Below are 11,726 nucleotides of genomic sequence, written 5' to 3' on the forward strand. Positions count from 1 at the left end.
GCAAAAAAAAATTGGAGGCTGGCAGAAAAAAATCAACAGTACATACCGCCTCCTGCACCGGGGCTAGCCCAGGAACTAAGTGGGGAGCTGGTTGCGAGACTAGCCCGATTGGGCCTGACTCCGACTGGGCCTCTCATTGGTCCACCGGCAGACCGTTGGAACCAGAGTGTCCCTCCGCAGTCAACAACCTCCAGCCAGTCCACTAACTGTCTACTTTAACTACCTGTCATTCCTTGGGACCTGTCACGGTTGCTCACGCAGTCAATGGAACTCTGGTGATTCTGTCCATTGCTCGTGAATCATGGCGCCTCCTCCGTCCTCTTACCGTCCGCGGAAGAAGAGAAAGCTTCCCTCGTCTTTCACCGGCTCCAACAATTCTCTTATCGTCGATGCCGGAGGAAAGGCCACCCCGGCTTTCCCATTGGTCTCGTTTCTGTGGTCTGCTCGAGCTGGCGTCTCACAATGGCTCGTGCTACCTTTGATATTGATGGCAGTGGGCTTGTTTCGTTGGGCTGTCAGTTTGTGGGGATACTCTGGTACGCAATATCACTCTCCTATACCAGACGTCACATACTAACAGTCGCAGGCTTTGGAGTACCTCCTATGCATGGGGACTTTGAAGCACAGAGGCATTGGATGGAAATTACGACTCATCTACCCCTTTCCAAATGGTACTTGTACGATCTGCAATACTGGGGGTTGGACTACCCGCCGTTGACTGCATACCACAGCTGGTTGCTAGGAAAACTGTACGTCATCCTGCTTCAATCCGTGGTGATTTAGACTGACTGGGCAGTGGTTCTCTCTTTGACCCCGCATGGTTTGCCCTGGACCAGTCCCGTGGTAATGAAGATCCCTTGTTGAAGGTGTTCATGCGGGGAACAGTGATTGCTTCGGAATACCTTGTCTACATCCCGGCCCTCGTTACCTTCCTGCGCCGCTTCACCCGGATGCAGAGCGTTCCGGTTTGGTCTGCTTCAATTGCCCTCACTGCCATCCTCCTACAGCCGGCGACCATCCTCATTGACCACGGTCATTTCCAATATAACACGGTGATGCTGGGACTGGTTGTTGCGAGTCTGGATGCCATCTTGGCCGGACGCATGCTATGGGCCTGCATCTTCTTCGTGGGTGCTTTGGGTTTCAAGCAGATGGCGTTATATTATGCTCCGGTCATGTTCGCTTTTCTCCTTGGCGTCTGCATCTTCCCCAAGATCCGGTTCCTCCGTCTCATCAGCATTTCTCTTGTCACCCTTGTTGCGTTCGCTGTCCTGCTCGCTCCAATGCTCATTGGGGCGATTGGCATCGAGGCGCAAGCAACTCTGGCACTTGCCCCTCCGCCTCCGCTTCTGCAGATCCTCCCGGTCGAGCTGGACAAGAGCTCAATGCTGTATGCAGTCATCTTCCAGCTGACTCAGATCATACACCGCGTCTTCCCGTTTGCTCGTGGTCTGTTCGAGGACAAGGTTGCGAATGCGTGGTGTGCAATCCATACGTTCTACAAGCTCCATCGATTTGAGGCCACTCTACTCCAACGCATGTCCCTTGGGGCGACGCTGGCATCCATTATCGTTCCCTGCGCCATCATTTTCCGTCACCCGCGCGCCTCGCTACTGCTCCCAGCCCTTTCAAGTGTCGCCTGGGGCTTCTTTTTGTTCTCATTCCAGGTGCATGAGAAGAGCGTTCTCCTCCCCTTGCTCCCCATGACTCTTCTCCTGGCTGGCGATGGCGGCCTAAGCAAAGAGACCCGAGCCTGGGTGGGCTGGGCCAATATGCTTGGATCGTGGACGATGTATCCTCTCCTGCAGCGTGACGAACTTCGGATTCCCTACTTCGTCATGACTCTGCTTTGGGCCTACCTGTTGGGACTCCCACCAACCTCGCTGGGGACATTCCGCCGCCGTGCCTCTTTGGAAGATACCACACCCGGTGCCGAGCTCCATGTGCTGACCAAGCTCTTGCATGCCTGCTTTTACCTTGCCATGATCGCATGGCACGTCCTTGAGGCATTTGTGGCTCCGCCTCCTGGCAAGCCGGATCTGTGGGTGGTGCTGAATGCCCTCATCGGTGCTGGCGGATTTGGAATTGCGTATTTGTGGTGCCTCTGGAAGCTGATCCAGCAGTGCTGCAAGATCGACCAGAAGGCGGCCGAGGAATCGGAGAAGAAGAACCAGTGAGCGTTGCGGGGCGGTGATTTTCTTTCATAGTCTACTTGATTCTCTCGTGATACCCATTTTGATGTTCGGGATTGCCTTGGGCAGAACTTATCGGCGGATAGACTGCGAGTTTGCTTTCCTGCGCCTGGCAGAGATAAAAGCGATTGCTTCAGCCTCTCGCCATCTGCAGTATTCCCCAGAACATAATGACATAGATAATATACATTTATTGCACAAGAAGGGAGATGCTCCACCTATGGACGTCGAAATGACCTATACAATACACGTAACCCAGAAGAACCCATAACCGAACACCAATATTTGCATGCGCTGAACTCTATGTATCAATCCTCATTGTGCAGCTGTCGCGGCAGCAACCGGGTATAGTGCAGCTTAGACCTTGAAGCCGTAGCCAGCCATGCAGGCCTTGTACTGCTCAATCAAGGGCTTGCACTCTTGTGTAGGGTCGTCGGTCTTGGAGAAGAGCATGCAGTCATCGCGGGCGGTCTTTTCGGTCTTGCAAACGCAGCATGGCTGAGACTCGGTCAGTCGGACATTCTGGATTGTTATTCGGTATCGCGTGATCACGGGCATACCTTGGGCTTTTCCGCAGGCGCCGACTCAGCAGGAGCAGGGGCAGCAGCCTTCTCAGCTATTGTCAAGGAAGATTGTCAGCTCTGGACACTCCGATATACTAGCAAAGGCGAGGACCAATGCGGCGAGCATGGATGGAATACATACAGTTGGAGGAACCGAACAACCACGACATGATGACGAATTAGACGGAAATGCAACAACGGACTCAGTGAATGACAATGGACAAGAGAGGGACAGCGGATTGACGACGAAAGCGAACAACTTTCGGAGGGCTGAGCAAGACGAAAAGATGCTGAATAATGATGCGATTGCCCGGAAACGGCGGATGTGGTGCCTGCGGGCGGCCGGAGCGGCGGTCGGGGAAAAATTAAGGGAACAAACGGAATTAATTGGGTTGTTGTCAGGGGAGCAGCGCTGCATCGCGGCCCGCTGCTTTCTCTCAAAGTCATTTCTTTCTTCCCTTCACTTTTTGCCCCTCCACGGTCGCATTGCCTCCCACGCTCATTGTCTTTGCTTTTCCTGCCACTCTTCAGCCGTTGCTTACTGGGACCTCCATCGAGTCCTGCTACTTTGATTCTTTTGCACTCTTTCCGCATCGCACTGTGCAATTTCCTACCCCCTGAAATTTACCCCACCATGGCCCCTCCAAAGGTCTTCTCTATCGAGGGCAAAGGCCTCAAGCTCGATTCCGCTGAGGACATCGAGTCCCATATCAAGCCTCTTCTGGAAGCTACCGACTACACTGAGATCCGTTTTGGAGGAAACACTCTGGGTGTTCCGGCTTGCGAGCGTCTCGCCGCTGTGCTTTCTACGCAAAAGAGCCTCGAAGTGGCTGAACTTGCCGACATCTTCACCTCTCGTCTGCTGAGCGAAATCCCCGACGCTCTGACCTTCCTCCTCAATGCCCTGCTCGAAATCACCACCCTTCACACCGTCAACCTCTCCGACAATGCCTTCGGCGCCAACACCCAGAAGCCCCTCGTCGACTTCCTTGCCCGCCACACCCCACTCCGCCACCTGATCCTCAACAACAACGGCATGGGCCCCGAGGCTGGTTCGAACATCGCGAAGGCGCTCACGGAGCTGGCTCAGCGCAAGGAGGAGGCCCGCAAGGAGGGCAAGGAGGTGCCTCTTCTTGAGAGCATCGTCTGCGGTCGCAATCGCTTGGAGAACGGCAGTATGGCGGCTTGGGCACGTGCCTACGAGGTGCACGCTGCCGGCATGCGCTCCGTCAAGATGACACAGAACGGTATCCGTCAGGAAGGTATCTCGTTGCTGCTGAAGGAGGGTCTCCGCCACTGCTCTGCTCTGGAGGTTCTCGATCTGCAGGACAACACTTTCACCATCATGGGCTCCACTGCTCTTGCTGGTGTGGTGTCCAGCTGGCCCTCTCTCCGCGAGCTCGGTGTCAGTGACTGCTTGCTGTCGGGTCGTGGTGGTGTCAAGGTTGCTCAGGCTCTGGCGGAGGCCAAGAACCAGAAGGTCCAGACGCTGCGTCTTCAGTACAACGAGATCACCGCCGAGGGTGTCAAGCAGTTCCTGCACGCCACCAAGTCTGCTCTTCCCGAGCTGCGTCGCATTGAGCTGAACGGCAACATCTTCAACGAGGATGACAACAACGTGACGGAGTTGCGCGAGATCCTGGAGGCCCGTCAGGAGGAACACGGACAGGATGATGACCCGGAGGATATGTGGGGTGTCGACGAGCTGGACGAGCTTGAGGAGGAGGAGAGTGAGGAAGAGGAGGAAGAAGAGGAGGAGGAGGAAGAGGAAGAGAAGGCCGAGAAGCTTGTCAAGGACGACGAGCAGGCCGAGAACGAGAAGGTCTCTCAGAAGCAGGACGACGATGTCGACAAGCTTGCCGACGTGTTGGGCAAGACTGGTCTGTAGACGCGCCGGGGCTTTTTGGTCACATTCTTACCTCGCCCATCCCCTATTCCCATTTTGTCGCCTCGGTGCAACGGCAGTGACTTCTCGCGTGGCAAGGCAGGATGCATGGTCGTCTGAACGTGTCCGGCACAGAGACTGACCGCGTCCGGTCTGCATGATGGCCGGCAGGAGAACTTTGGAGACGAGTTCCTCATCCAGGAGACGGGTTCTTAATCCAGCCAGAGCACGCACCTGGGGAAACTTGGCTGTTCATCTGCCGGGAGGTGTCCTCGCCCCTTGGATAGAAGCAGTGCTTTGCTTTGAGCTTTGATGTTGCCCTATAGCGATATGCTGAGGGCTTAGACGTAGACACGAGCCTTGCCCTTTGCTGATCACATGTTACTGCCCGTGATGTATATAACGTTTAAACGAATGATGTGCATACTATGATCTGATGAGTTAGTATTTCATAGAGGGGTGGAAGTGAAAGTAGAAGAGTCGGTGTAAGTCATCAAGCCGTGCCACCCAGACTAGCACGATATTGGACTCAACCCAAATCCTTCTAGAAGTATCTATCTATTATCTATCTATCTATCTATGTCATAGACATATAGTAACTAATCATATTAATATTCACTTCATGATGCAAATTGCATTCGGTGATAATCCCATCGCAGCCTGAGGCACCAAAAGCGTCACCTGCACGTCACCTGAGGTGAGACGAGCCTCCAACAATCATCTTACTGTAGTTATGTAGTTACTTATCTGTCTTCTTCTACAGACCTTAAGGCATAACAACCGACTAGTAACAATTCTACACGATACACACCTCCTATCCCACAAATACATCCCCCGCCATACACTCATCCCGTGGACCGTTATTCCACACATCCCGCTCAAACCCCAACATTCATCCATCCATCCATCTTACACAATAGTGAACAACCCCATTGATAAACACCCAAAAAAAGATGTCTGCTTCTGCTTCATCCCTCGTAGACCTCGACTCCCTCGAAGCCACCATCCTCATCGACAACGACCTAGACCCCATGTCCCCCGTCCCGGCAGACACAGTAGAAGTGACAGGTCTAATGCGCACGCTGGCAACGTCCTCTCCGCACGACATTCACGACCGGGGAGATGCACATAAGGAGCTTCAGATGGAGGATATATGTTGCGCTGCGCATGGCTTGTCGATTCTTGTGGTATCTTCCCCCTCTAGATGTCTTGCTATGGAATTGGTAGTGATTGAAGCAATATAGACCGCAACAAAAGACAACAAACAGCACACGATACTCTTCGATGCCGGACCTGAAGGAGATGCCTGGGAGAGGAACGTTAAGCGGCTACGGCCTGATTTGGCGGCTGTGGAGGTCGTGCAGTTGTCGCATTGGCATCGTGATCATTCTGGTGCGTTCATACCTTTTTAATATTATGATTAATGGTTTTGGTGGGTGGGTGTTAAGTGGCAATGCAGGTGGTCTTCAACGAGCCATCGAGATGATCACGGATGCTAAGAAGGAATCAAATGGTACTTCCTCTGCACCTGCAACGATAATCGATCTTCATCCCGATAGACCAGATTACAGGGGCATGGCAATCGGACATAACATCATCTCGTTACAGGCCGATCCTACCTTCGAGGAATTAGAAGCTGCCGGGGGCGTGGTGGAGAAACACGCTGATACACATACTATCCTTGATGATTTCTTCTTCATCTCCGGGGAGATCCCCCGACGAACGGCGTATGAGCATGGGTTGAAAGGGGGGATGCGGTTTGATGCCGAGGAGAAGGATTGGTTCTCGGATGAGGGGATTGCTGATGAGCGGTTTTTGATGTGTAGGCTTAAGGGTACGTTGTTATTATACTACTAGTATCGCTGGCTTGGGGTTTCTGTGACTGACTGAGTCAATGCAGACAAAGGCATCGTCATGTTCACGGCGTGCAGTCATGCAGGAGTGGTCAATTGTGCGCAGCATGCGGTGGATTCGCTGGACGGTGAGGTCCCTCTGCATGCTATTGTTGGGGGCTTTCATCTGGCTACTAGTGAGGCGTCGCAGATGGAGAGCACGGTCAGGGATCTGAAGAGGTTGGATCCTGCGGTGATTCTTCCGGGGCATTGCTCGGGGTGGAGGGCGAAGTTTGCTATTGAGAGGCAGATGCCTGGGGCGATGGTGCCTTGTTCGGTGGGGATGAGGATTAAGTTTTAGCTGATTTCCTCGAAGATGCCAGTCTTGATGGCAGTTTGGATGCTGGATGTGTCTATTTAAGACATATTCAGCGATGATGCTCAATCGAGCAGTCGTGCCGTGGTGACGACTTGCACTATGAGATCTCTTTGGTGTCATAGGAACTCCAAGAGTATGCTCAAGTACATTTGCTTGTTGCAATGTCACTGGCATACGCCTATTCTCATGAAAATTTGATATCAGAGCATTGGTTGCTCGATCGAATACTGTCTTGAATGACATCGCTGGCAGCATGACTCTCTCACGCAGGGGTTCTTTATATCTGGTCCGTTTCTTGAGAGGTTATATAATGGACGCCGGTGACAGCCTTGGTATAGAATGGGGTCATTGTGCATGCTGGACGGTATTGAGAACTATCGAGCTATATATATAAACGACCTAGAAGATTTGGACATATGGAAGATGTATATATTCATGACGCTGGCACAACCTCAAGTCTAAACTAAATGTTAGAAATGTATATATACCGGTACGGTCAGATCAATATATATCTACACAACTCAGAACCTGGCAATGTAACAACGCATAGAACCACTAATCCTCAAGTCCAAAGAATACCACAGTAAAACCTCCATCTCACCTACAACCGTAAGCCACTGCAATCAATGAATTCCTCCATCAACCGAACCCGAGCTGACATCACCATCTGGCCCATCCACCGCCAACATCAATCACCAGACCAGACTCTCACCGACTGCACCTCGCAGACAATATGATGATGGCAGAACATGACAGCACCATCCTCCAAGCACGCCAAAACTCAAATCATCACAAGGTCAGCAAAGTCCAGACTCAATCGAACAGCACAGAAGCCGGCTAGAATGATCATCATCACCCATCACTACGCATACATGCACACATACATACTGCATGAACATTCCATACCGCCAAGATTCTGTCTCACTTCATATTTATTTATCTATCTACCTGTCTATCTGTCTAGGATAGTATTTGGAAGGGTTGTAATGTCATGCAATGCGGGAAGGAAATTATTGTAAGTGGTTGGGGAGGTACGGTACATTAACTGTGCATATAGATACTTCTACATGAAGATGAAGAAGGATGATGATTGATGGATGAATATGCAGAGGGGAGATTAAGGTTAGAGTTAGTTGGATGGATGGATTCGTGGTGGGAGATGATTCGCTTGCATACTTGACATCGTACTACCTTTCTAGTTTGTTGTTACTTTCGAGATAGGCCTGTTTGTTTCTTAGGGTAGAGTAAGTAATTATGTGTGAGGTTGGTGTAGAGCAAGCGAAGCGTATGCGAATGTATGTATGTAGTATGTAGACCATCTACCATCATTCATCAGTATTCACTCTGTGTCAGTATCCTAATCCATTCTTACCATACATCCATACAGTGTATACATGCATCTACCCAGTCTTCTCATGCTGTATGACGTTATCCCTACAGAGGACAGCATGAAGTGATGACGACCACTTATTCTCGCCAAGTATTCTATTCCATTCTCTACATATTCATTATTCAGTTCTATTACTACTATCTTCTTACTTACTTGCTGTAGATATCTACAAACAACCCACAAACTCTATATTATATGCTAGTAGTATCATCTGATCAACCCTGCAGAAGGTTAACAACTACTTACTTACTTGCTTCTTACCAGATGATCACCCGCGACTCAAACTTCAGGCTATCCCGTCCCTCTCCGCTGACTGCATTACACCTAACTAGAAGGGAGGGAGAGAGGGAGGAGAGGGCGGTGCATGACCACCTCCCCCTTTGCCAAGAACAATGAAAAAAGGGAGGAATGCACGGCAGGGCTTGGCGGGAGATAAGAGAGCCTGCCGAATAGAAAGTTGGGATTGAAGAAAGGGGTAGTTAGAGTAAACTTTGTATTTGTTGTTTGTTTGTTTGGTATGGATGAACAGATGAGGTTGGTTAGTTTACTAGTAGGATGGTGGTGGTGGTGGTGAAGTATGGGGTATGGGGTAAAACCGGGTTGATGAACTGGTGGGAATGTATATTCAGTATGCTAGTAAGTAGACAGATGGCTGGTTTATTATATGGAATGTAATACTACACAAAGAGAACAAAGATGTGATCATTCTTACTGTTTCTTTCTCAATTCTACTCGATTGCTGTAAGCAAAACACGAAGTAACTAACTAATTGACATCTCCGCCAAGCTGCATCACCCGTCATCATCGTCATCATCATCAACACCATCACCAACGTCAACACTACAATGATAACAACAACCCAAAATCAAGTCATTACACTCTATAATTAGTAGTCTCCATAAGATAAGTACTACACTGCCACCTCGTTACGGAGTCACTACTTCTGTGTACATCCCAACCTGGCAATTGTTGAACATCAAAAAAGGGATGAATGATAGACACACCGCCAAGAAAAAGCCTTGCTGGAAAGCTGCACATCTCCCGCTTGGCGCAAAGTAATCTGCGTAACTATTGGCTTGGAAAGGTCGGAAAGGGGGATTTTAAGGGAAGGAGTCACGTTTTTGAGGGGCGGGTGAAGTTATTTGTTTTTTGCTTTTGCTTGTGCTTGGCTGTATGGAGGAACTAGTAGTATTGTAAGTGTGATATGGATGGAAGAAGTATATCTTAGATACTCCGTAGTTTGGGTTAGTATTTCATTCTGAATAGTATTATACTTTCTACTTTGATCTATTACAGTAACGATGATCTGATTGCTCGCTTAGATGTATGCGAACTTGGCAATGGAAATAGAAGGCAGCCAGCCAGCCCCTGATGAACTGTCGATCTGATATCATCAACAGCATCATGGTTACGGATTATCCCGACGGGGATGGAGCCAGGACATCCTCACTCGGCAATTACTTCCTTGTACTTAGTTTAACTTCCAGCAGAACTCTATCCATCTGCCAAGTAGTAACTACTGTCTCACGACTGTCTGTAAACTCTGAATCAGACCCATATACGAACGGAGTCGGAGTATATCAGGATTCACATCAGATCAGACATACTCCGTACTCACGGACAAGAAGAGTAACTAGTAATTAGTAACTATCCATCTGACATCATATGCAGGTATACATAGCTAGCTACCTACCTAATCAGGTACTACTCTTCACGTATAGAAGGCGAACAGTATGTCCGTAAACTTAAAAGATACCGATCTACATCATTATTTATCTCCCACTCCTATGATATGATATGATACAATAACTTCCTTAATGTAGGTACCGGATAATCTCCGCCTATAATTTGTCCATGTGGCTACTGCAGTGTCTGTCCGTTCGATTAACTTGCCTTTTTGATATCGTTGTGTGGATATGGGTGTTGCTGTTGGTGTATCAGACAATGATCCGATGATTAAACTTCACGTAAAACATGGCATATAATGATGCATGGGACAGGAGACGAGAAAGACAGGACAGAATAGTCGGTCAGATCTACAACCATTATGCTACTCCATACTTGGGTGATGTTGATCGATGTTACCTACTTCTGATTGATGCAAGAAGGGGTACCTACATATGTATTGGATGAAGGAAGTACTCCGTAGGCACGGGATATATACTGAAACAGGCAGACTGAATCAGGACTGGAGCAGACTGCACTGCGCTGCACTGCAGAGACATGTACATTGTTTTGTCTCTGGATATACTACCTACTGCTACATACTACTACAGTCTATGAGATAGTGTTGTGGTGCTATGTGATGTTTCTATGTATATATTGCAGGCGTACAAAAGTACATATATAGAAACCCAAGTTAGTACTTATTTAGACAGAATAATCCATGCTGGTGATCCCTTGGCATCATATAAGTAGCAGCAGTAGTAGTAGACTACGTCTGGCAACAAAGTTAAACATGTATCAGACACAACGCCCATACTCATAGACATACTACAGTCATAGACACATGAGACATACGAAGTGACACCAATAACTACTGCCCAACCATCCCTCCCTCCCTCCATCCATCAGACACGTCTACATCGGCACAAGAAATCCCTCACTTCAGCCTTACATCCCGACACTCTATTCCGGAAAAATTCTTCACTTCCCCCAAACCCAACTTTGACTTTTGGGGGGGAAAGTGTAAAAAAAAAAAAGAAACGGTCCAGTACCACGGTTCATACCCGACAAACGAACCAACATATCCTAACCATGGAAAAGGAGAGAAGGGGATAAAGTAAAACGCCTGAATGACTGGATGGGATGAATGGAACGAATGTATGATTGGAGGGTGTGTGGTGTGTCTTTCGCAAAACGGCGCGCCCGTGCCGATTCCCGTGTCGCGTAGTTAGCCCGTTAGCAAGCAGTCAATCATGCTAGTCTACCCTACCAGTAAAATGAAACTTCGGCGACCCTGGCCACTTGGTACTCAAGTGTGGAAGGGCCGAAAATGCCGAGGAGAAAGGCCGACAAGACATTTACTAACTACCTACTCACAGAGTGAGGGATAATGATGATTCCACCCACTCGACACACTCAAATCACTCAAGTTGGTCAGTCTAGCTATCTTGGGGAGTCGTGTGCGTGAGCGCATTTGGAGAACAAATGGCGTCCTCCCCGATAACTACTTAGTGAGTGGGCTTGTCAGCCCGGCAATCAGTAATCTATTTTGTCTGAGCTGCATGAGGAGGGGTAGCTAGAATGTAGTTAGTTAGTTAGCTAGCTATTTGACACAGATAAGCTGGCTGGCGTTGCGAACTCGGTATCCCTCTGACGCTGCCGATATCCGTTCCAGACCGGGTCGTTTTTGGTCACCCATGTATCGAGGTCCCATGTCTACTCACTCACTCACTCACTCACTCACTCACTAACTATTGGGTTCTCGCTTCCACCAGGGTATCTATCTGTCGGTAGCTATTTGTCTATGGTGCAGTAGTCGT

The 11,726-nt window shown here is 49.3% G+C and overlaps 4 protein-coding genes across 4 annotated transcripts; 3 read left to right on the plus strand and 1 right to left on the minus strand.

The window, feature by feature from the left end:
• Nucleotides 1-301: 301 nt before the first annotated feature.
• Nucleotides 302-2,177, plus strand: ASPBRDRAFT_26180 (dolichyl-P-Glc:Man(9)GlcNAc(2)-PP-dolichol alpha-1,3-glucosyltransferase ALG6; the record flags this gene model as incomplete). Its single annotated transcript, XM_067622242.1, has 3 exons — nt 302-536; nt 587-749; nt 797-2,177. The coding sequence occupies 3 exons, from the start codon at nt 302-304 to the stop codon at nt 2,175-2,177; spliced, it is 1,779 nt and encodes a 592-aa protein (XP_067482862.1).
• Nucleotides 2,178-2,549: 372 nt separating this feature from the next.
• On the minus strand, nt 2,550-2,925 carry ASPBRDRAFT_117663 (copper metallochaperone COX17; the record flags this gene model as incomplete). The annotated part of the gene is made up of 3 exons (XM_067617112.1): nt 2,550-2,690; nt 2,753-2,808; nt 2,898-2,925. The coding sequence occupies 3 exons, from the start codon at nt 2,923-2,925 to the stop codon at nt 2,550-2,552; spliced, it is 225 nt and encodes a 74-aa protein (XP_067482863.1).
• Nucleotides 2,926-3,167: 242 nt separating this feature from the next.
• Nucleotides 3,168-5,027, plus strand: ASPBRDRAFT_37908 (GTPase-activating protein RNA1). Its single transcript, XM_067623828.1, has one exon. It carries the CDS (start codon nt 3,390-3,392, stop codon nt 4,641-4,643), a length of 1,254 nt encoding a protein of 417 aa, XP_067482864.1. The 5' UTR covers nt 3,168-3,389; the 3' UTR covers nt 4,644-5,027.
• A 566-nt stretch (nt 5,028-5,593) lies between these two features.
• Nucleotides 5,594-6,833, plus strand: ASPBRDRAFT_191838 (MBL fold metallo-hydrolase; the record flags this gene model as incomplete). Its single annotated transcript, XM_067620411.1, has 4 exons — nt 5,594-5,827; nt 5,885-6,032; nt 6,100-6,474; nt 6,541-6,833. The coding sequence occupies 4 exons, from the start codon at nt 5,594-5,596 to the stop codon at nt 6,831-6,833; spliced, it is 1,050 nt and encodes a 349-aa protein (XP_067482865.1).
• Between the last annotated feature and the right edge of the window lie 4,893 nt (nt 6,834-11,726).

This window comes from Aspergillus brasiliensis, assembly GCF_001889945.1.
Source record: "Aspergillus brasiliensis CBS 101740 unplaced genomic scaffold ASPBRscaffold_2, whole genome shotgun sequence".
Lineage (NCBI taxonomy): Eukaryota > Fungi > Ascomycota > Eurotiomycetes > Eurotiales > Aspergillaceae > Aspergillus > Aspergillus brasiliensis.

Bases quoted from the DNA above. Each gene is read 5' to 3' on its own strand.
- ASPBRDRAFT_37908 (XM_067623828.1), top strand. From the start codon at position 3,390: ATGGCCCCTCCAAAGGTCTTCTCTATCGAGGGCAAAGGCCTCAAGCTC.